At 43.4% G+C, this 23,716-nt stretch overlaps 1 protein-coding gene across 1 annotated transcript in view; it reads right to left on the bottom strand.

Moving 5' to 3' along the window:
* Positions 1 to 23,494, bottom strand: part of hs6st1b (heparan sulfate 6-O-sulfotransferase 1b) — a 106,840-nt gene extending 83,346 nt beyond the window's left edge. The window contains exon 1 of the mRNA XM_035741955.2: positions 22,607 to 23,494. Coding sequence (XP_035597848.2) covers positions 22,607 to 23,124 — 518 coding nt within the window. The 5' untranslated portion in view covers positions 23,125 to 23,494. The remainder of the gene's footprint in view (positions 1 to 22,606) is intronic.
* Positions 23,495 to 23,716: the final 222 nt, after the last annotated feature.

The following is a 23,716-nucleotide window of genomic DNA, read 5'->3' as shown; positions in this document are numbered from 1 at the left end:
TAACCCTCATCCATCCTTCTTCTGCCAGCAGCATACCACCTTGCATACCACTGCTGCCTAGCTTCTGAAGCTAAGCAGGGCTGGTCCTGGTCAGTTCCTGGATGAGAGACCAGATGCTGCTGGAAGTGGTGTTGGAGGGCCAGTAGGAGGCACTCTTTCCTCTGGTCTAAAAAATATCCCAATGCCCCAGGGCAGTGATTGGGGACACTGCCCTGTGTAGGGTGCCGTCTTTCGGATGGGATGTTAAACGGGTGTCCTGACTCTGAGGTCATTAAAGATCCCATGGCACGTATCGTAAGAGTAGGGGTGTTAACCCCGGTGTCCTGGCTAAACCCCGGTGTCCTGGCTAAATTCCCAATCTGGTCACCTAATAATCCCCAGTTTACAATTGGCTCGTTCATCCCTCTCCCCTGTAACTATTCCCCAGGTCGTTGCTGAAAATGAGAATGTGTTCTCAGTCAACTTACCTGGTAAAATAATGGATAAATAAGAAATACACATTCTAACCCCCACCATCTCTCCCTCTTCTACCCCGTTCAACACTTCACCACACCTTCTACCCTGACCACCCATCCCCCACCACCACTTCTAACCCTCCTTCCCACCCCCTTCTTTTAACCCTCCCCATCCCTCCACCCCCTTCTTCTAACCCTCCCCCATCGATCTTCTAACCCCCCCCACCCTCCCCCATCGATCTTCAACCCCCCCTCTTCTAACCCTCCCCATCCCACTTCTACCCCCACCTTTAACTTTCCACTTCCTCTTATTTCACCTCCATATCTTCATACTTTTCTTTCCTTGATTTCTTCTAGCTTAATGTTTAGACTTTTTTTTCTGCTCCGATGGGCACATTTGCGAGTGGTACAATAGAACAGCTGTCGGGAGACTAGGCTGGGTCCAAGAATGACTGCAAATATCCCAGGGAGAGAGGGAGGAAAATAGGATAAATGCTGCACGATTTCTGGCTTCATGCCGACTGAGTCACAAATGGGGTCTGCAGATGAGCGAATGCATTCTCCGTTCCAGGGCATTCACAAGAAATGCTACTATCCAGAGCACTGCATTGAGGGTAAATCGCAATGGGTGTCAAGCCAAGTTTCCACCCTGACCCAGGTGTATGCATTTCCAAAACACTCCAATATCAGATAACATAGCAGTGAGCAACATTTACGGAACCTCCGACGTACTTATCTGCCATGAGGTTCTGACTCTCGGTGCAGCATATCATGCTTGGTAGTGTGTAAATCGCCCTCTAGCAATCCCCACATGCCCTCAGATCCCCCTTGTAAAGCGCAATAACAGTGGTATAAATAGTGTCCCACATGGAGATGAATATCTTTGGTGAGGAATACGCATCAATCTTTTCTCTCTAGACTCATCTCCCACACGTGTCACATTTTTATGCGTACCGGAGTAGGGATCTCTCGCCTACTTGTCAGACATTCGCTTCCTCGGATTTCTCTCCTGGCTTTGGATTTTTCCTTCACCATCGCCTCTTGTCTATCAACGGTCTTGACAGTAAGCTGGAATTGAATATGTAGCATGGTGAGACAGACCTAAATCTCAAGTCAGCCATTGCACAAGGCATGAGTGAGGCATAGAACAGATCCAAAATTGCTTCAGAGTCAAGGTCATTTGCAAAATGTTATAACCCCAGTGCTATGCAGAGTGTATGACCAATGCATCCAAGGACATATTGGTTAAACTCATGCAAGTTTGGCAAAATCAAAACGTCTGACTTTGTGTAGGACTTAGGTGGATGGATTTCACTTCCCCATATGTATGATTTATATGCTGTCAGAACCCACATTTGTTTTACTAGCCCGGGGGGGTCCCAAAGAATGATGCACACTCAGAGGAGTGGATCTCTACATGCTAAATGTATTTGTGTGCCACCAGATTCAAATGGGATCACCTTCTGACAGAACTCACCATCGGTCTCCAACACACAGGGGTTTTGTTGATCGCTGTACTCTGTGAGGAGTGGTAGGCAAGGTCGTGGGCGGCATAAGCGGCGGTAGCAGCAGCACGCTGAGCTAAAAGGTCTCCTCGCTCAGCTCTAAATGTGACGCATTAGGAGACGTGTCAGAAAAGGATGAGACAAGGGAACAGGGAACCAGCCCTCTCCTGTAGTTTTAGACCCTGGTGAAGTAGAATCCACTGCACTGACTCATTCACACAGTTTGTGAAGTTCGGGGAGGGGCCACATGCAAATGGAGTGAATACGGCCAAGAGGCACACTTTGTAACAAATGTGCAAATACAGAACCATGACACACCAAATGGAGAATACAGAACCATGACACACCAAATGGAGAATACAGAACCATGACACACCAAATGGAGAATACAGAACCATGACACACCAAATGGAGAATACAGAACCATGACACACCAAATGGAGAATACAGAACCATGACACACCAAATGGAGAATACAGAACCATGACACACCAAATCTGCAAATACAGAACCATGACACACCAAATGGAGAATACAGAACCATGACACACCAAATGGAGAATACAGAACCATGACACACCAAATGGAGAATACAGAACCATGCCACACCAAATGTGCAAATACAGAACCATGACACACCAAATGGAGAAATACAGAACCATGACACACCAAATGGAGAATACAGAACCATGACACACCAAATGTGCAAATACAGAACCATGACACACCAAATGTGCAAATACAGAACCATGACACACCAAATGTGCAAATACAGAACCATGACACACCAAATGGAGAATACAGAACCATGACACACCAAATGTGCAAATACAGAACCATGACACACCAAATGGAGAAATACAGAACCATGACACACCAAATGGAGAATACAGAACCATGACACACCAAATGTGCAAATACAGAACCATGACACACCAAATGTGCAAATACAGAACCATGACACACCAAATGTGCAAATACAGAACCATGACACACCAAATGGAGAATACAGAACCATGACACACCAAATGGAGAATACAGAACCATGACACACCAAATGGAGAATACAGAACCATGACACACCAAATGGAGAATACAGAACCATGACACACCAAATGGAGAATACAGAACCATGACACACCAAATGGAGAATACAGAACCATGACACACCAAATGGAGAATACAGAACCATGACACACCAAATGGAGAATACAGAACCATGACACACCAAATTTGGAAATACAGAACCATGACACACCAAATGGAGAATACAGAACCATGACACACCAAATGGAGAATACAGAACCATGACACACCAAATGTGCAAATACAGAACCATGACACACCAAATGGAGAATACAGAACCATGACACACCAAATGGAGAATACAGAACCATGACACACCAAATGTGCAAATACAGAACCATGACACACCAAATGGAGAAATACAGAACCATGACACACCAAATGGAGAATACAGAACCATGACACACCAAATGGAGAATACAGAAGCATGACACACCAAATGGAGAATACAGAAGCATGACACACCAAATGGAGAATACAGAAGCATGACACACCAAATGGAGAATACAGAAGCATGACACACCAAATGGAGAATACAGAAGCATGACACACCAAATGGAGAATACAGAAGCATGACACACCAAATGGAGAATACAGAAGCATGACACACCAAATGGAGAATACAGAAGCATGACACACCAAATGGAGAATACAGAAGCATGACACACCAAATGGAGAATACAGAAGCATGACACACCAAATGGAGAATACAGAACCATGACACACCAAATGTGCAAATACAGAACCATGACACACCAAATGGAGAAATACAGAACTATGACACACCAAATGGAGAATACAGAACCATGACACACCAAATGGAGAATACAGAAGCATGACACACCAAATGGAGAATACAGAAGCATGACACACCAAATGGAGAATACAGAACCATGACACACCAAATGGAGAATACAGAACCATTACAAATCAAAAGGAGAATATGTGCTCCCGAGTGACCCAGCGGTTTAAGGCACTGCATCTCAGGTGCAAGAGGCATTACTACAGTTCGAATCCAAGCTGTGTCACATCCAGCTGTAATCGGGAGTCCTATTGGCCAGCCCACAATTGGCCCAGTGTCGTCCGGGTTTAGCCAAGGGTAGGCCGTCATTGTAAATAAAAATGTGTTCTTAACCTGTTAATCCTACCCCCTACTTTTTCGAACATTCTGTTAAAAATCGCGCAACATTTCAGCGCCCTGCTACTCATGTCAGGAATATAGTATATGCATATGAGTAGTATGTGTGGATAGAAAACACACGTTTCTAAAACTGGTTAAATCACGGCTGTGACTATAACAGAACGTGCGTTTCATCGAAAAGCGCAGGAAAATCTGATCACTGAAAATGTGAAAATATATCCATGAGCGACTTGAACCCATTGATAAAGGTGAACCACATTTAATGGGGCTGAGGTTGCAATTACCTACAGCTTCCACACGTTGTCTAGAGTCTTGTCATTTGCCTAGGCTTTGTTTCTTGGTCAAACAGATGCAAGGCAACGCATTTCTTCTGGTCTCCGACCGGATATTTTGGTTGAGAATTTTGGTTGATCAATTTGATCGCTTATTAACGTTTAATAATACCTAAAGTTGCATTACAAAAGTATTTCGAAGTGTTTTGTGAAAGTTTATCGTCAACTTTTTTAATTTAAAAAAATGACGTTACGTTATAAGACGCTATTTTTTTTCGTTTATCACACAGTCTTCATAGATCGATATCTAGGCTATATATGGACCGATTTAATCGGGAAAAAAAGACCCAATAGTGATTATGGGACATCTAGGAGTGCCAACAAAGAAGATGGTCAAAGGTAATGAATGTTTTATATTTTATTTGTGCGGTTTGTGTAGCGACGACTATGCTAATTATTTTGTTTACGTCCCCTGCGGGTCTTTTGGGGTGTTACATGCTATCAGATAATAGCTTCTCATGCTTTCGCCGAAAAGCATTTTAAAAATCTGACTTGTTGCCTGGATTCACTACCCTGCATGTGTATTTTAATGAACGTTTGAGTTTTAACTAGTACTATTAGCATTTAGCGTAGCGCATTTGCATTTCCAGATGTCTAGATGGGACGCCTGCGTGCCAGGTAGGAGCAAGAGGTTAACTGACTTGCCTAGTTAAATAAAGGTGAATAAAGATCTGACCATTTCCCCCCCAATTTTCACCTAAAATACATAGCCAAATTGAACTACTTGTAGCTCAGGACCTGAAGCAAGGATATGAATATTCTTGATACCATTTCAAATTAATGTAGGAGAATATAACACAGATCCGGTAAAAGATAATACAAAGAAAAAAAGCATGCATATTTAAAATGCAAGAGAAAGGCCATAATGTATTATTCCAGTCCAGGTGCAATTTAGATTTTGGCCACTAGATGGCATCAGTGTACGTGCAAAGTTTGACACTGATCCAATGAACCATTACATATCTTTTCAAAATGTTGCATCAAGACTGCCCAAATGTGCCTAATTGGTTTATTAATACAATTAAGTTAATAATTGTGCACTCTCCTCAAACAATAGCATGGTATTTCACTGTAATAGTTACTGTAAATTGGACAGATGTCTATGTCCTGGCCATTTGTTTAGTTAATTACAACCCCATGTTAATCACATTAGCCTACGTTAGCTAAACCGTCCCGCGGTGGGGACCGAGGCCATGGAGGACACAAACACACAAAAAATGGAGAATATAGAACCATTACAAACCAAAATGTGTAACCTTCTCACAACCTGCCATAACACTGCAGCAACTGTCCCTGGCTCCGCTCTCCCTCTCCGCAGCATATCATCTTGAGTTCTCAAACACTGCAGGGGCAATACGTCACCACAGGCATTTTCTCCTTGCCTCTCTGAACCCTTCCCATTCACATTGAGTCGTATGGTATGACCATCACATTACTAGAACTACGACGGGGAAATTATGAGAAGGCCATCATATCAGTGAGATGGATCAAAATAGTATCCACCCAACGTGATAAGGCCACTAGATCCATGTGGAGGTATGGGGATGCTGCTCTGACACTAGGTGGAGAAGGGGGCATTTATAAGTTACGTTCTAAATGAAAAATATTATTAGAACTTTAAAATGGGGATTCATAAAATAGTGGTTTCCCTCTCACAGTTGGCTTACTCACTTTCCTCAGCATTTACTTCTTCCATTTTAGAGAAACTAAGAAAAAGTACTGAGAGTTCAAACGGTTTGGATTTATCCTGCCTACTAGGATCTATTCATGTGTTGTTGCTCATAAATGGCTCCGCTTTCAGTTTTGGTTGTGGTTCTTTAGAAACACCCACAGTTCTCTTCACATCCTGCTAGGATTTGCTCAATTCCTCACAGAGAGAGTGTTTATGTGATTCAGAGGTGGCCTCTGAGGACTTCACCCTTCCAGAGGAGTTGGAAGAGACAGATTACCTCAGATTGATGTGATAGGCCTCTTATCTATTATTAGACTGAACTGGTGGAGGCCTTTTCATTCCAGTTTAGATGACAGAAAATATGGGGTAGATAGTAAACTTCAGAACCAGTGCTCTTTCTTTCACTTTCATTACTTCATGAACACACACACGATGATTGCCCCGACGCTCTTCATAGCCATACATTAAGGTCACCAATTCCTAAATAAAGAACCTTTTTCCGGCTAATCAGTCATCTCATTGTAATTTGTTCCTTGTCGGGAGAAGCAATTGGGTGAACACAGAATATGTCCATTTATCATATCTTTGGTGCTATAAATAACTACCGGGTGCCATTTTCAACACAAGTTTGCCAGGGTGTGATAGAAGATAGAAAGCCACTCCATCGGGGCCTGGTTCAAATCTTTATTTTGAAGAAGAAACCCCACCAAGGTCAAGTTGATTAAGCAAAAAAGCCATTGAGAATGACATTTTCCACAGGCTAGCTGACATGTTGCTGTGATAAGATGGCCAATCCTGGATGATATCTACTGTACAGCTCCAGCTTGTACCCCCAAGCCATAAGACTGCTTAACAGTTAACCAATAGCTACCCAGACTCTACATTGACCCTTTTTGTACCAACTCTTTATCTTTCCGTTGCCTAGTGACTTTATCCCTACCGATATCAAAATCAAATCTAATTTTGTCACATACACATGGTTAGCAGATTTCTTGCTCCGACAATGCAGTAATATCCAACGAGTAATCTAACCTAACAATTTCACAACAACTACCTTATACACAAGTGTAAAGGAATGAATAAGAATATGTACATAAAATAAATATGAATGAGTGATGGTATAGAACGGCATAGGCAAGATGCAGTGGATGGTATCGAGTACAGTATATACATATGAGATGAGTAATGTAGGGTATGTAAACATTATATTAAGTAGCATTGTTTAAAGTGGCTAGTGATACATTACATCAAGATGGCAAGATGCAGTAGATGGTATCGAGTACAGTATATACATATGAGATGAGTAATGTAGGGTATGTAAACATATAAAAGTAGCATTGTTTAAAGTGGCTAGTGATACATTACATCAAGATGGCAAGATGCAGTAGATGGTATAGAGTACAGTATATACATATGAGATGAGTAATGTAGGGTATGTAAACATATAAAAGTGGCATTGTTTAAAGTGGCTAGTGATACAAATATTACATCAATATTTCCATTATTAAAGTGGCTGGAGTTGAGTCAGTATGTTGGCAGCAGCCACTCAATGTTAGTGATGGCTGTTTAACAGTCTGATGGCCTTGAGATAGAAGCCGTTTTTCAGTCTCTCGGTCCCTGCTTCGATGCACCTGTACTGACCTCACCTTCTGGATGATAGCGGGGTTAACAGGCGTGGTTGTTGTCCATGATCTTTTTGGCCTTTCTGTGACATCGGGTGGTGTAGTTGTCCTGGAGGGCAGGTAGTTTGCCCCCGGTGATGCGTTGTGCAGACCTCACTACCGTCTGGAGAGCCTTACGGTTATGGGCGGAGCAGTTGCCGTACCAGGGGGTGATACAGCCCGACAGGATGCTCTCGATTGTGCATCTGTAAAAGTCTGGTCAGTGCTTTGTGGTGAAAAGCCAAATTTCTTCAGCCTCCTGAGGTTGAAGAGGCGCTGCTGTTGGACCATTTCAGTTTGTCTGTGATGTGTAAGCCGAGGAACTTAACTTTCTACCCTCTCCACTACTGTCCCATCGATGTGGATAGGGGGGTGCTCCCTCTCCTGAAGTCAACGATCATCTCCTTTGGTTTTGTTGACGTTGAGTGTGAGGGTATTTTCCTGACACCACACTCCGAGGGCCCTCACCTCCTCCCTGTAGGCCGTTTCGTCGTTGTTGGTAATCAAGTCTACCACTGTAGTTTCGTCTGCAAACTTGATGATTGAGTTGGAGGCGTGCATGGCCCGCAGTCGTGGGTGAACAGGGAGTACAGGAGGGGTGAGAACGCACCCTTGTGGGGCCCCAGTGTTGAGGATCAGCGGGGTGGAGATGTTACCTACCCTCACCACCTGGGGGCGGCCCGTCAGGAAGTCCAGGACCCAGTTGCACAGGGCGGGGTCGAGACCCTGGGTCTCGAGCTTGATGACGAGTTTGGAGGGTACTATGGAGTTAAATGCTGAGCTGTAGTCGATGGACAGCATTCTCACATAGGTATTCCTTTTGTCCAGATGGGTTAGGGCAGTGTGATTGTGTCGTCTGTGGACCTATTGGGGCGGTAAGAAAATTAGAGTTGGTCTAGGGTGTCAGGTAGGGTGGAGCTGTTATGTTCCTTGATTTGTCTCTCAAAGCACTTCATGATGACGGAAGTGAGTGCTACGGGGCGGCGGTAGTCATTTAGCTCAGTTACCTTAGCTTTCTTGGGAACAGGAACCATGGTCGCCCTCTTGAAGCATGTGGGGACAACAGACTGGGATAAGGATTGATTGAATATGTCAGTATACACACCAGCCAGCTGGTCTGTGCATGCTCTGAGGACGCAGTCTGGGCCTGCAGATGGGTTGGCACGTTTAAATGTTTTGCTCACGTCGGCGGCAGTGAAGGAGAGCCCGCAGGTGTTGGTAGCGGGCCGTGTCAGTGGCACTCAAAGCAAGCAAAGAAGTTGTTTAGTCTGTCTGGGAGCAAGACATCCTGGTCTGCAACGGGGCTGGTTTTCCTTCTATAGTCCGTGATTGACTGTAGACCCTGTCACATACCTCTCGTGCCTGAGCCGTTGAATTGCGACTCTACTTTGTCTCTATACTGACGCTTAGCTTGTTTGATTGCCTTGCGGAGGGAATAGCTACACTGTTTGTATTCGGTCATGTTTCCGGTCACCTTGCCCTGATTAAAAGCAGTGGTTCGCGATTTCAGTTTTGCGTGAATGCTGCCATCAGTCCACAGTTTCTGGTTTGGGAATGTTTTACTGAGGCTCCGAGATCATTTCTGAAGAGGCCTGGGTTTCGCCAGCCCTGGTAGCGCAATCGATATGTATTGATATGTACATATCTACCTCAATTACCTCATTCCCCTGCACATCGACTCCATACTGGTTCCATGTGTATATAGCCAAGTTATCGTTAATCATTGTGTATTTATTCCTTGGTGTTATCCTTTTTCTAGGATTTTCTCTTTTATCTCGGCATTGTTGGGAAGGGCCCGTAAGCATTTCACTGTTAGTCTACACCGGTTGTTTACGAGGCATGTGACAAATGGTAGTGTTGAAAGTGGTGACGTCATGATGAGGCAACATTTTCCATGAGCAGTCAATCATAGATGACTCATCTATCAGGAGTCAAAAATTACTGCTTTTTTTTGGATGCCATTTTCCCCTCAACATCAAGGAGATTCAATTGTGTTGAATCAGTCAATGGCCGACAGAAAATGATAACCTTGGCCATCAAAGAGCTCTTAAAGCCTTGTGTTCTTCAAATTACTCCCCTTGAATCAGGTATATCTGCAACTGATACATCTAAATAGAAGGGGAGAGCTGCTTGTGCATCGGCCTTCTCTTCAGTCTAGTCAGCGAACAGATAAGGCGGGGATTCATCAAAATGTTTCCATTTAACAACGTGTCGTCGGGCAGCAGTTTCTCCCTTTTCACAGGGTTTAGCCGCCGAGGTAGATATCTAGCTGCATTTTCTGGTAACGGTACATTAGTAGCGTTTTTACAGGGTAACAACATTGTAGTTACAGTGTCATTGTAAAGTGCACTTATTAATTAACACCTTACTCTTTGCAAAAAAAAAATCTAAAGGTAGGCTGAGGTAGGCTGAAGAACGACAACTGGGTCCTCAGAAAAAAATATACATTTCTATGGTTGGGTCATTCACACAACGGCATGGTCTCTCTACATAGAAGGTTACATTTTTGTGGGTTAACTGTAATTACTCTAGTGTATGGCACAAGTATTGCCCTTGACTTCATAGTGACAGCGTCTGAGCTTTCAGCAAGGAGCAACAATGTTTTATCACATTGAGTCCATGTTATGGCAGAAACAGACTCAAAACCAACAGATGCCCGTCCGTCCTGTTCTCAGTAAGCTGTATAAATGTCTTCATCCATAACTGTTGGTAACACAGTAATTGATTGTGCCAGCCCTACTTAAGCTAACAAGTCAAATGTTTCTAAATCAGATCACCACAAGTATCAAAAGATTTGTTTAAAGGATAAAGTCAAACAGGTGTATCTAAGCCCAGTGTGTTCTCATGCAACCAAGATAGTATTAGTGCAGGGTTTATGCTGCAATACTCCCAAACTACATCATCTTAATAAATCCTCTTTATCTACTGACAAAAATAAGAAAATACTAACTTGTCTTGTATATAGCATAGGCCTACATGTACATAGTAACAGAACAATGTACACTGTTTAATCCTTTCCCAGGCAAACACAGTTGAAGGATTTGCATAGCCGTAGAACCTTCTTTGGTGCCAACAGCCTTTAATCCCACTGATCTGATAGGATTAACACGAGGACCATGCTGGCTCAGAAAGCCATGGCTTTGCCTTGGTGCCTTGGTGCCTTGGGCTTGCCTAGAAGTCAGGAAAGTAACTCAACTAGGGAAGCAGCCCATCTCAGGTGAGCAGGTGATCTTCTCAACACAAGAGCCTGGCTAGCAGGTTATCGTGAGAGAAGATGTAATGCTAAAAAGTTTAGCAGACATATTGACATTGACTGCACAAAGATAGGGCACAAATTGCCGATATCGATATGAAACCCATTATAGATTCCATTTCCATCTGCACTTCCATTCTGAAGCCAAACCTTCCTCTGCACCAATGACGGTATTAGCTCGCTCCTGACTAATAATAATTTGGTGGGTGCTTAATATTTGTCCCATTTCACACATGTACAAGTACGAATCAATACACATGCGTGAATTGGAAATGCATTTTTTAGCATATTCCAACTCCCGAGACACGCTAGTAGAGTGGGGTCACAGCCAGGGTTTGCCATCATCAACTGCACCCCTAGAGCAATTAGAGTTAAGTGCCATGCTCTAGGGCCTATCAGAGTTTACCTTCTCGGTTCAGATATTGGAACTGACAACCTTTCGGTAAAATGGCCCAATGCTCTAACTTCTAGGCTACCTGCTGCCCGACTAGCTCACTAAAAATAAGATTTGGCAGATGCTCAGCAAGGAGGCCCGCACTCTCCAATACATGATGACACAAAATCAAATAAAGGCTTGAAATAGATCGTCATGATGCCATGGCATAGACCCCGCTCTCCACTCTGCTCAAAGACGGAGCAGAACAAGGAACAGCTACATTCAATCCAGAGGAGTCAGAGATCAAATAGCTTGAGCCTGACCCCCTTCTGCTAACTGACAGTGGTGAAATGGGCCTCTTCAATAATTTACTTAAATTAAGCCAACCTCCCTCTCCTCACTTCTTCCCTTTTTAGCAACTTTAAGCAGTTTCTTCTCAAAGCTAATGGTGTTATAGTGGGCAGGCAGTACTTGACTGAACAGTTCACACACTGTTCCCAAAAAGGATAGGATGGAAGTTAAATGGAATAAGACTCCCAATTAGTTGGAATGTGTGGCTGGAGTAGCCAACCTTGTGGATAGAGGCTAATGCAGATAGCCTGACAAAGGGCCTGGGGAATTGGATTCAAGTCAGCTAAATGCCCCATCTATCCTACAGTGTATATTCTACCAGAGTCAGAAGCCCATAGACTGACCATCAATGTCCATCTTTGGAATAAACAGCAGCTATTATACCCATCATCTAGAAAACCACTTCACTTCCTGAATAGCAGAACAGTGTGGGCAAAGAAAAGAGCCAGAGAGGGGAAATGGTTGTCTACATGAACAACAGGGCTCAGGGTCAGGTTCCTAGGGTAAACAAATGACTCATAAAATATCTTTAAAATTGTGAGGCTAAACCAGCCTCTCGCTCACGCTTTTTTTGATGAGTTTACAGCCCCGTGCTCTCCTGACCCCTTTTGGATTGTTTATTTTTATAAATAAATAATAATATATATATATATATATATACACACATTTTAAATAAGCCCAAGCCCATTGCTCAACGTAGCCTATATTTTAATACACCAAACGTGGTATTGACGAGTTAGTAGTTCACCACACTGTCCTTCATCTTGAATAAAAGGCTATTGAATAACTGTTCTATTAAGAGAACGGTAGAATATTTCTATTTAAAGAATGTTTAGGGTGTCTAAATTTGCATCAATTAAACAAGATGATCAGTCAATTAGATTCCCTCCTGAGGATGGGACCCAAACTCTCACCAGCAATCAGAGTCTATTCTAGGTCCCCAACTAATATATATTTTCTGAATTGAGGTACATACTCCAAAACCACTGACTTAATAATACGATCTGGGGGGCTATACAGTGTCCTTTAATAGATTAAATAGACCACATTAAGTTCCAAGCAAAGCGACAGCGCCAAATGCAGAACAATGGCGTCACTGTGCGGAGGGCGAGCTGCTATTGAGGCAGATCTCGATAAGTAACACTCAACACCAACGTTGACTGGCAGTCTGGGCTGCTGGACTAGAAGACGATGTGTCCTGTTCACGTTGTTACATTTTTTTTCCATTTCATTATAATTGGGCCCAATTTAGAAATGCACAGTGCAGTCAAGATAAGCACAAATGTTTCAGCGAACTAGTCCTCTTCAAATCAAATCAAAATCAAATCAAATTTATTTATATAGTCCTTCGTACATCAGCTGATATCTCAAAGTGCTGTACAGAAACCTGCCTAAAACCCCAAACAACAAGCAATGCAGGTGTAGAAGCACGGTGGCTAGGAAAAACTCCCTAGAAAGGCCAAAACCTAGGAAGAAACCTAGAGAGGAACCAGGCTATGTGGGGTGGCCAGTCCTCTTCTGGCTGTGCCGGGTGGAGATTATAACAGAACATGGCCAAGATGTTAAAATGTTCATAAATGACCAGCATGGTCGAATAATAATAAGGCAGAACAGTTGAAACTGGAGCAGCAGCACGGCCAGGTGGACTGGGGACAGCAAGGAGTCATCATGTCAGGTAGTCCTGGGACATGGTCCTAGGGCTGAGGTCAGTTGAAACTGGAGCAGCAGCACGGCCAGGTGGACTGGGGACAGCAAGGAGTCATCATGTCAGGTAGTCCTGGGGCATGGTCCTAGGGCTCAGGTCCTCCTCTTCAGTGTGCAGGTAGTGTAGGTCAACTCCTCAAACTGAAATACTGGAGGTATTGACTTGCAATTCATAGGGGGGGGGTTGATGTCTGTAAATGACAGGAGACTAGACTGACACTTAAAACTGGAGGCTACAAAGTAATTGTACCAATATTCAAAAATGTATGTTTTCGGTTTTTGACAGACGGAGGACAAATTCCCTATGGGGAATCCAAATAGTCAAGGGATACAAACAGTTTAGTGCTCAAATAATCAACCATCTGGTAGAGCAGAGACATTAACTTGGTCCTAGGTCTGGAATGTTTTCCAGGAACTTATCTTTCGTGCTGCGGGGAGGTGGGGGGTATTGTACAATCGTTTGAATCCATTTGGAAAGACATGCTATGCTGTACATCACATGTACATCACATTTCCGCAAAATACTGTAGAATTGATAGGCGCATATGACCAGTGGCGACTTATCATTCAGGGCAGGTGGGTCAGAGCCCCAAATGTTTTGAACCCCACATCCTTAGCAAAAAATGTGTTTTGAATCAATACGTGTCACATATCAGTTTCATTCAGTGAATAAAGTTGCATACACACGGCCTCTTTTGTTGTTTTCTTGAGTAAGACAGCTCAAAAATGCAGGTGTTTTAGCCTAGCTCAGTGCCTACTGTAGTGGTGTGGGAGCCAGCCGAAAATAGGAGCATAGCGCCGTGATTGGCTCAGTGTTCCGTCACTCATGGGGACAGTACGTCATCGGCAATTTGAAGTCCTTAGTAAGGGTAGACATCCCTTTGGGTCCTGCCATAGTTATATTACAAGTGCCCTTGAAGAATGCTCAAGGTCATTAGCCACAGATAACGTGATTTAACGTCATTTTACATGTGCAGTAGCTTTGAATGGACTGTGTCAAAGTCTAAGCTAGCAGTCATCATGAATCAAGTCGACAAATCTACTGACAAATCCTTTTTAATCCTTGTCATATGAAGATAAATGATTGATAAAACGTATCGGTGCTCATCAGCCATTGGACAAAGATTACACAAGTTGGAAATCGCAAATTCAACAATGAGTTGTTTGGAAGGAATCAGTGGCTCACTGCAAGCAGTGCAAAGCAACCACTAACATTAGCCTGCTATTCAATGAAGTTATCTCGCTCTCGAGAATGCCAGACTTTGATGACAAAATGTGCCCACAAAAGAATATCTTGTACGCTGTTGCATAAATGTAACTTCTGTTGTACAGCTTTGACAGCGCTACCGATAGTAGTGGTGGCGCTTGGCTTGCACGTGCAAATACAGCACACACACACAACCTTTCCGTAATAGAATTGTGCTATTTGACGTGTCAAATTAAAATCTTATTTAACGCATTAAATTGTGTTATGACGTGTATCTTTGACACGCAAAGACCCAAACAGTTTTCAATGTGCCTCAACCTAATAACTGTCTATTTTCACCTCTTAAATGTTGCCTACTGTTCTAACTTGGTGGTGCACATGTAGCCTATAACCTGTTTAAGATAAATGTTACCATTGAATATTGTAAGAGCTTTCATTGCCTGTTTATATGCCCCCTTTATTTATCCTATGGTTCTGACTTGTACAAGGAGTACACTATAAGAATGGCCCATGTTCTGAATTCTGTCGCTGTACATTTCAAAAGTGCTGAACAAATATTTGACTACGTCTGTCGTCGCTCATTAATGTCTTAAATCAAAATTACAGATTGCCTCTTATCCGCTTGTCGTTCACTTACGCCATAGTTTGTACATCTCAATTGTCAGTAGAAACCACATTTGTTTAAGCAAGTCAGCCATATCAGCTATGTTATTTAAAAGGCAGTAAATGAGGCTGAATGAACTGTTTCGCTGCCAGGCAAGGCTTAGCTGATAGCCAGGTGTAGCAGTGGTAAGGTGTTGGGACTGCTGTTGGGACTCTGAGGTTGGGACAGCTTTTAGAAAGGCCCTAGCAGTTTGTGGGCCCCGCTTGTCACCGTTATCATGCAAATAATGTATTGTTTAGTGTTGTGGCTTTGCTGGCATGCATCCCACATTATTTTGTTTGTTTGTCCCACCAAGATTTACATACTAAAATCGCTACTGCTCCTGACAGTCCCTCACAAGTAGACACAGCTGTTCCAGACAAAACACATTACAGAATGTGAGAGTAACTGTCTGCCCAAGGTCACATGCCCACAAACTGACGCAAGCAGAAGTGTTGTTGACATGACACACCTTGAAAAAAAGATCTGCCTTCATTCTTCAGCGACTCTACAATCATGCAAGCTGATTAGAACTGGGCCTATTTCTGCTTGAGGCAGCAAGGATGTTAGGAAAGCATAATATGGAAGAGGCAGACATGGGTGTTACGAACATACTCATGTGACACACACAGGGTGATGGTCTGTGCATCGGTCAGTTTGAGGCACTTGTTGGCTCGTAACACCTCATTCACTGCAGCTATTATCGGCACGATAGTGATGAAGCTTGACTTCGGACAAAAACAAGACACCATTACATTTGAGGGAAGTACTTTTGATATTTCATTGGAGTACGCTGAAAAATCCCCAGAGGTTTTGCTGTGAGAACACTCAAACTTGCTTTCTTTTCTTGCATTTCCAACCTTCAAATCCTTGAAGTTCCAATGCAACTGTTTTCCCCTCAATATCAAATCATTTCTAGGCAACAATGAAGTACCTTATTGAAATAGTTTTCCATTAAAATGACCAAAGCCATTCAAATGGACAAGCAAGAATTTTGCTAGGACTGTCTGGGAGTGGTCTGAGTGCGGGATCGAATTGGAGGAGTCTAACGGGAGGGATATGTAACCTGAAAACTAGCTGTTACTGGTCTATAAAGCCTAGTGATGTCACCAGGCAAAACAAAACTCCACCCTGCCTATTAGAAAGTCCTCTGTAGATTGTATTTTCAACCAGACACTATCAGGAAATAACAGACACTGGGTGCAGACACCTACCTAATATTGAGTTGCAACTCCAGGAGCCACTTTCAAAACTGCAAAAAGGGTAATCGGGGTTATTAGTGCTCAAAAGGACAGACAGGTTTGGAATGCCCAGTACGACATGATGATTTAAATGACTGATGGCTGTCGCTCTCATCAGATATCGATGACATAAATAAATCCAGAGGTGCTCCATTGGAATGTATTTGCAAACACAACCATCTTCCCCTGGCATTCTCATGCTTACTTCACATTACCACACGTGATTATGTCAGACTGCAATTTATTGTGAATGTAGCACGTTCATTATCACATAGACGTCATGTGTAGGCTACAATCAAAAATATGAGCAGCTGGAAAGGCCGTAATCAGATTTTTCAAATGTGGTGCATTCAATCCATGTTGTTGAAAACAGAGAGTGGAAGACTACTTGTTGACATGGATCTATCAGTCAGAGCTGGAGGTTGTGATGCACTGCAAAAACTGAGGCTTGCTGGCAGCAGAGCCAGATTACACCTGCGCTTCAGGACATAATTGAAGTGCTTTGCCAGCGATCTACAGCATTAGGCCAGTTGATCTCATTTTTTCTAACCCCTTCTCTCACAGTGATTGGACATAACCATCCACCAAATGCACATTTCCATCAGTATAGCGTGTGGTGGACCATCCGTGATGGTAGGCCATTGGGACCTTTCCGTGTCTTTTGGTCCACTCACAATCCAGGGCTGTTTTCAGGATGGTTGGAAAAAAAGAGGGATATAGTCGTTATCAAAATGATTCCCTGATACAGGCACATCGGAGAATAGAAGGACAACAGCCAGTGATATACCGAGCTCAAATAAGGGAACGAGGCAAATCACTGACAATTAGTGGTCAACGGTGCAGATGAAAACACCCTCAGGAAATAGAGTGTAAACACACAACTCATTTCTAACCATATTAATGTCTGAATGTTAAAATTAAAAGAATCAGTAAACCATATATTCAACCCCAGATGCTGGCCATGTTTGCCATGACAAAATACAACTTTGTCAAAGAACAACAAAATACATTATTTACCAGCCATGCAAATTTAACAAAATGTCAGGAGACCTTGAAATCAGAACTAGTAACATTGGCCATGGAAACACTGACGGTGCCCATTTGATTGACAGAAGGCTTTTTCCAGATATGCAACATTAATGAGGCATGCATTTTGAAAGATGACCCTATTGTGCATGCATAGGCAGGGTAGCCTAGTGGTTAGAGTGTTGGACTAGTAACTGGAAGGTTGCAAGTTCAAACCCCCGAGCTGACAAGGTACAAATCTGTCATTCTGCCCCTGAACAGGCTGTTCCTAGGCCGTCATTGAAAATAAGAATTTGTTCTTAACTGACTTGCCTAGTTAAAAGGTAAAATAAAAAATGTATAGAACCATGAATTGTACTCACAAAATGTATGCATGCATGCGTCAAAGTCACATGGGATAAAAGTGCTGGCTAAATTGCATACATATACACACAAAAGTATGTGGATACCTGCTTGTTGAACAGCTCATTCCAAAATCATGGGCATTAATATGGAGTTGGTCCCCCCTCTGCTGCCATAACAGCCTCCACTCTTCTGGGAAGGCTTTACACTAGATGGTGGAACATTGCTGCGGGGACTTGCTTTCATTCAGCCACAAGGGCATTTGTGAGATGTGGGCACAGATGTATGGCAATTATGCCTGAATTCATGCCAAAGTTGCTCGATGGAGTTGAGGTCGGGGCTCTGTGCAGGCCAGTTGTTTTTTTCCACAGGGATCTTGACAAAGCATTTCTGTTTGGACCTCGACTTGTAAAACGGGGGCATTATCATGCTGAAACAGGAAAGGGTCTTCTCCAAACTTGCAAGCACAGAATCTTCTAAAAATGTCATTCTATGCTGTAGCATAGAGATCATTATACCTCCTCCACCAAACTTTATAGCTGACACTACGCATTGGGGCAGGTAGCGTTCTCTTCGCATCCGCCAAACCCAGGTTCGTCCATCGGACTGCCAGATGGCGAAGCGTGATTCATCACTCCAGAGAACGCGTTTCCACTGCGCCAGAGTCCAATGGCGGCCAGCTTTACGCCACTCCAGCCGACATAGCACATGTTGATCTTAGGCTTGTGTGCGGCTGCTCTGCCATGGAAACCCAGTTTATGAAGCTCCCAGCAAACAGTTTGGCTTCCAGGCAGTTTGGAACTCAGTAGTAATTTTTTATATTATACTTTTTTTTTAAGCTTGTGTGACCTACCACTTCGCGGCTGAGCCGTTGCTGCTCCTAGACGTTTCCACTTCACAATAACAGCAATTACAGTTGACCGGGGAAGCTCTAGCAGTTCAAGGCATTTTCTTTATTTTCCTATATTATAGAATAATAGTTCATACATCAAAACTATGAAATAACACATATGGAATCATGTTGTAACCAAAGAAGTGATAAACAAATCAAAATCTACTTTACATTTGATATTCTTCAAAGTAGTCACCATTTGCCTTGACATCTTCGCACACCTTTGGCACTCTCAACCAGCTTCACCTGGCATGCTTTTCCAACAGTCTTGAAGGAGTTCCCAGATATGCTGAGCACTTGTTGGTTGCCTTTCCTTCCCAAATCTCAAAATGGATTGAGGTCAGGTGATTGTGGAGGCCAGGTCATCTGATGCAGCACTCCACCACTCTCCTCTTTGGTAAAATAGCCCTTAAAACAGCCTGGAGGTGTGTTTTGGGTCATTGTCCTGTTGAAAAAGAAACGATAGTGGGACTAAGCGCAAACCAGATAGCATTCTGCAGCGATACGCCATCCTATAGTAGCCATGCTGGTTAAGTGTGCCTTGAATTCTAAATAAATCACAGTGTCACCAGCAAAGCACCCCCACAACGTCACACCTGCTCCATGCTTTATGGTGGGAACCACACATGCGGAGATCATCGGTCTTACAAAGACACACCGGTCTAATGTCCATTGCCCGTGTTTCTTGGCCTTATGCAAGTCTCTTCTTCTTATTGGTGTCCTTTAGTAGTGGTTTCTTTGCAGCAATTCAACCATAAAATGCCTGATTCACACAGTCTCCTCTGAACAGTTGATGTTGAGATGGGTCTATAACTCTGAAGCATTTATTTGGACTCTAATGAATGTATCCTCTGCACCAGAGACAACTCTGGGTCTTCTTGTGGCAGTCCTCCTGATAACCAGTTTCATCATAGCGCTTGATGGTTTCTGTGACTGCACTTGAAGAAATGTTCAAAGTTCTTGAAATGTTCAGTATGGACCTTCATGTCTTAATGTAATTGGCTGTCATTTCTCTTTGCTTATTAGAGTTGTTCTTGCTATAATATGGACTTGGTATTTTACCAAATAGGGCCATCTTCTGTATACCACCCTTACCTTGTAACAACACAACTGATAAGCGCATTAAGAAATTCCACAAATGATCTTTTAACACGGTGTAATGGATGTGAAATAGCTAGCTTAGTTAGCGGTGGTGCGCGCTAAATAGCGTTTCAATCGGTGACGTCACTCGCTCTGAGACCTTGAAGTAGTGGTTCCCCTTGCTCTGCACGGGCCACGGCTTTTGTGGAGTGATGGGTAACGATGCTTCGTGGGTGACTGTTGTTGATGTGTGCAGAGGGTCCCTGGTTCGCGCCCGGGTATGGGCGAGGGGACGGTTTAAAGTTACTGTTACAAAGGCACACCTGTTAATTGAAATGCATCCCAGGTGACTACCTCATTTAGCTGGTTGAGAGAATTCCAAGAGTGTGCAAAGCTGTCAAGGCAAAGGGTGGCTATTTGAAGAATCTCAAATATATTATGATTTGTTTAACACTTTTGTTTCTACAGGATTCCATATGTGTTCATTCATAGTTGTCTTCACTATTATTCTACAACATAGAAAATAGTAAAAATAAAGATAAACCCTTGAATGAATAGGCATGTACACATTTTTGACTGGTACTGTACATACACATACAGTAGCCAATGTATTAGGTACATCATCCCATTCACAAAAATGGCTTGCTATATAAAGCAGGCAGACATGTAGCAAGTTACTGTTGGATTGAACTTCAGGATGGGCAAAACAAGTGACCTAATCAACTTTGAGCGTGGTATCATCGTCAGTGCCAGGCGCGCCGGTTTCAGCATCTCAGAAACGGCCGGCCTCCTGGGCTTTTCACACGCAACAGCATCTAGGGTTTACAGAGACTGGTGCAACAAACAAAAATAAACACCCAGTCAGCAGCAGTCCTGTAGGCAAAAACAGCTTTTTGATGAGAGAGGTCGAAGGAGAATGATGCAAGCTAACAGGCGGGCCACAAACAGACAAATAATAGCATTTCGGAACGCACAACTTGTCGGTCCTTGTCACGGATTGGCTATTGCAGCAGACGACCACACTGGGTTACACTCCTATCAGCTAAAAACAAGAAGCTGCTGCTCAAGTGGGCAGGCGAATACCAACACTGCACAATTGAGGAGTGGAAAACTATTACCTGGTCTGACAAAATCCTGGATCCTGTTGCATCATGCTGATGTCAGAATCAGGAATTGGCATAAGCATCGAGTCCATGGCCCCACCCTGTCTGGTGTCAACTGTGTAATGGTGTGGGGAATGTTTCCCTGGCACACGTTAGGTTCCTTGATACTAACTAAGCGACATTTGAATGCCACAGCATATGGACATAGAATCCATGCCCCAAAGAATTCGAGCTGTTCTGAAGGCAAAGAGGTGACTGGCCAGGGTACTAGATGTGTGTACCTAATAAACTGGCCACTGAGTGAGTAAATTGCCCTCTTGGAATTGTGGCCCAACCTTCATAATTTTGTATGATTTGATGGTATTGATGATTTGTTTGTAAAATGTCCAGCCCCAATGTGAAACTCGGTTCATCAGGCCAATAAAACCCAGCACTGGGACTGACTATTAAAACTGATAAGGGTATGAGTAAAACAAAGATGGCCCTGGACCAGTGGTGAGTGGCACACCGCATCTAGGCCTATTTACCTTAACCTAGTAGCATAGTGATAGGTGAAACTACTCAATGGCGTGATCCCCAGCTAGGGAGCACACGAGATTGTTGAAACGTCCCCCGGTTTATATAATGTGGGATTGTGACAGATGGAGTGACGCAATGTCTTATTCTGATTTGAAGTGGAAAAGACTGCAATCAGTATGATGTCACACTGACAGGACTTAATGCAGTGCTGATGCTGTTTGATAGAACTTGTCAAGTGTTAAGCTCCTGGTTTATTATGGTGCCATCCCATGGAGCCCTGGACTCAGCTAGGGAAACCCCCTACTGCCCAAATTAATAGGAAGATTTCCACAGAGGATCTCTGTCATCTCGGTTGTCAAAATAGCATTGGATGTTGCTAGAGTGCAAATAACAAAGCCCTGCGAAGTTTCCAATGCAGGCCTGTACAACACCTCTCAACACTGAGGTGGAATCTGGTATTTATGAAGCATGAGGAGGACCCCGACCAGACGTCATCATGTGTGTGAATTCATGGTATTGTGCAGCACTCTATGCAAAACAATGGTTTGAGATCAAGTGAATTGGTGACGTAGATAATCATTTTATTGTATAGTGGGCGAAATAACGTGGATACTTGGTCAAGTAGCATGTCATGTCAAAATTGGTGGTGGTCAAAGTGTACTTGCTATTCCTGAGGACCCCGATGTGAACATGTCCCCAGGTGTGATATTGCAAATAAGGAACATGAATCCATATCATCAGCGTTTACAAGAGCTGTTGTTAACGTAGTAATTTTTAACTTTTAGGGGCAAATAATGTTTACCCCGCACGCTGGGTTGAGAGGGGGACCCGGGGGCAACAGCAGACTACGGATGTGTGGCTCTTTATTCTAATATGCGCCTCATGGACGAATAACGTTACCATTAAATAGGGTTATTTTCCTAATGCGACATAGCCTACTATGTTACAATGCCCGTAAGAGAAGCAAAACTGAGGAGAGTTAAGACAAATATAAATGTCAAAACATTCCGCACATACCTCAGTTTTTTAGATTTATTTTCTCTCTTGTTGAGCACTCCAGGAACGCAGTTTGTGAGTTCGGTCCAATCCGCATGTAACCCGCAACTCCAGCCAGTGGAGAACCTCGAAAACAGCCAGGTCTCCTTTCTGTTGGGACGGTAGCATGTACACTTTTTCTGCCCTGGTCTGCAATCACACGGGACTTCTAGTCTAACATTTTGCACCAGATGCCTGCCAAAAGTGGTTCCGCCAGTTTTCTGTATGTGAAGAAACACGATCACATCTTCACCCTTGATCTCGAAATCAACGGTGCGTTCCAAGTCTCTGACAGGGAAGTAGTACTTTTTCACATAATGGGGATCCGGAGTGGGGAAAATATCCATGTTGTCCTCGGCGAGGTACCCCTGCGGAGACCCGAAGTTCATCACCCCAGGAGCCACGTACTGATATAGAATCAGCATGAAGAAGACGGATCCGACGACGATCAACAAAAATTTGCTGGTCCTCTCAACCATGTTCCCTCCAGTGCCGTTCATTTGTTACCATCTCCCAGATAACCGAAATGGGGGTACTTGGTACCTGAGCGTTGCGCTTTTCGTATGTCCCTCCATAGACAGTGGGTTTGAGCTCGTCAGAGGACCGCGAAGCAATGAGAGGTCGGGCATGGATACATTGTATTGCTCCCGCTTTCACCTAGCAAAACTCAATCCGAGTTGGCAAAAATCCAAAACTGCAGATTACAATCGACTTTGAACCCTACACCAATAGTCACAGCACTCTCGGCTCGCATTTGACAAAGTAAGCAGCGTTCGAGGTGTCTTCCCTCTCTGCACCGTGTTTCTGTTCCTCTTGGACCAGCATGCACAGCGACACCCACTTCTCAACACACATTTGCACATATTCACGTAGGCTACATTTAACACACACGCGAGAAAAGAAAAGCTACGGATAGGCCTACACATTTAGTTATTGGTTTGAATTACAACGCCCACCGTGGAATTATTTGTCTACAAAACATTTATTAGATGAATAATTCTGAGATGTATTAACAACATATTTTAGGCCATATGGTATCTACAATGTGTTTTATACTGCGAGACTAATTTATCTCTAGGATACAATCAAAAT

The sequence above is a fragment of the Oncorhynchus keta genome, chromosome 28, assembly GCF_023373465.1.
Source record: "Oncorhynchus keta strain PuntledgeMale-10-30-2019 chromosome 28, Oket_V2, whole genome shotgun sequence".
NCBI classification, from domain to species: domain Eukaryota; kingdom Metazoa; phylum Chordata; class Actinopteri; order Salmoniformes; family Salmonidae; genus Oncorhynchus; species Oncorhynchus keta.
This window is presented reverse-complemented; position numbering and strand designations above follow the sequence as displayed.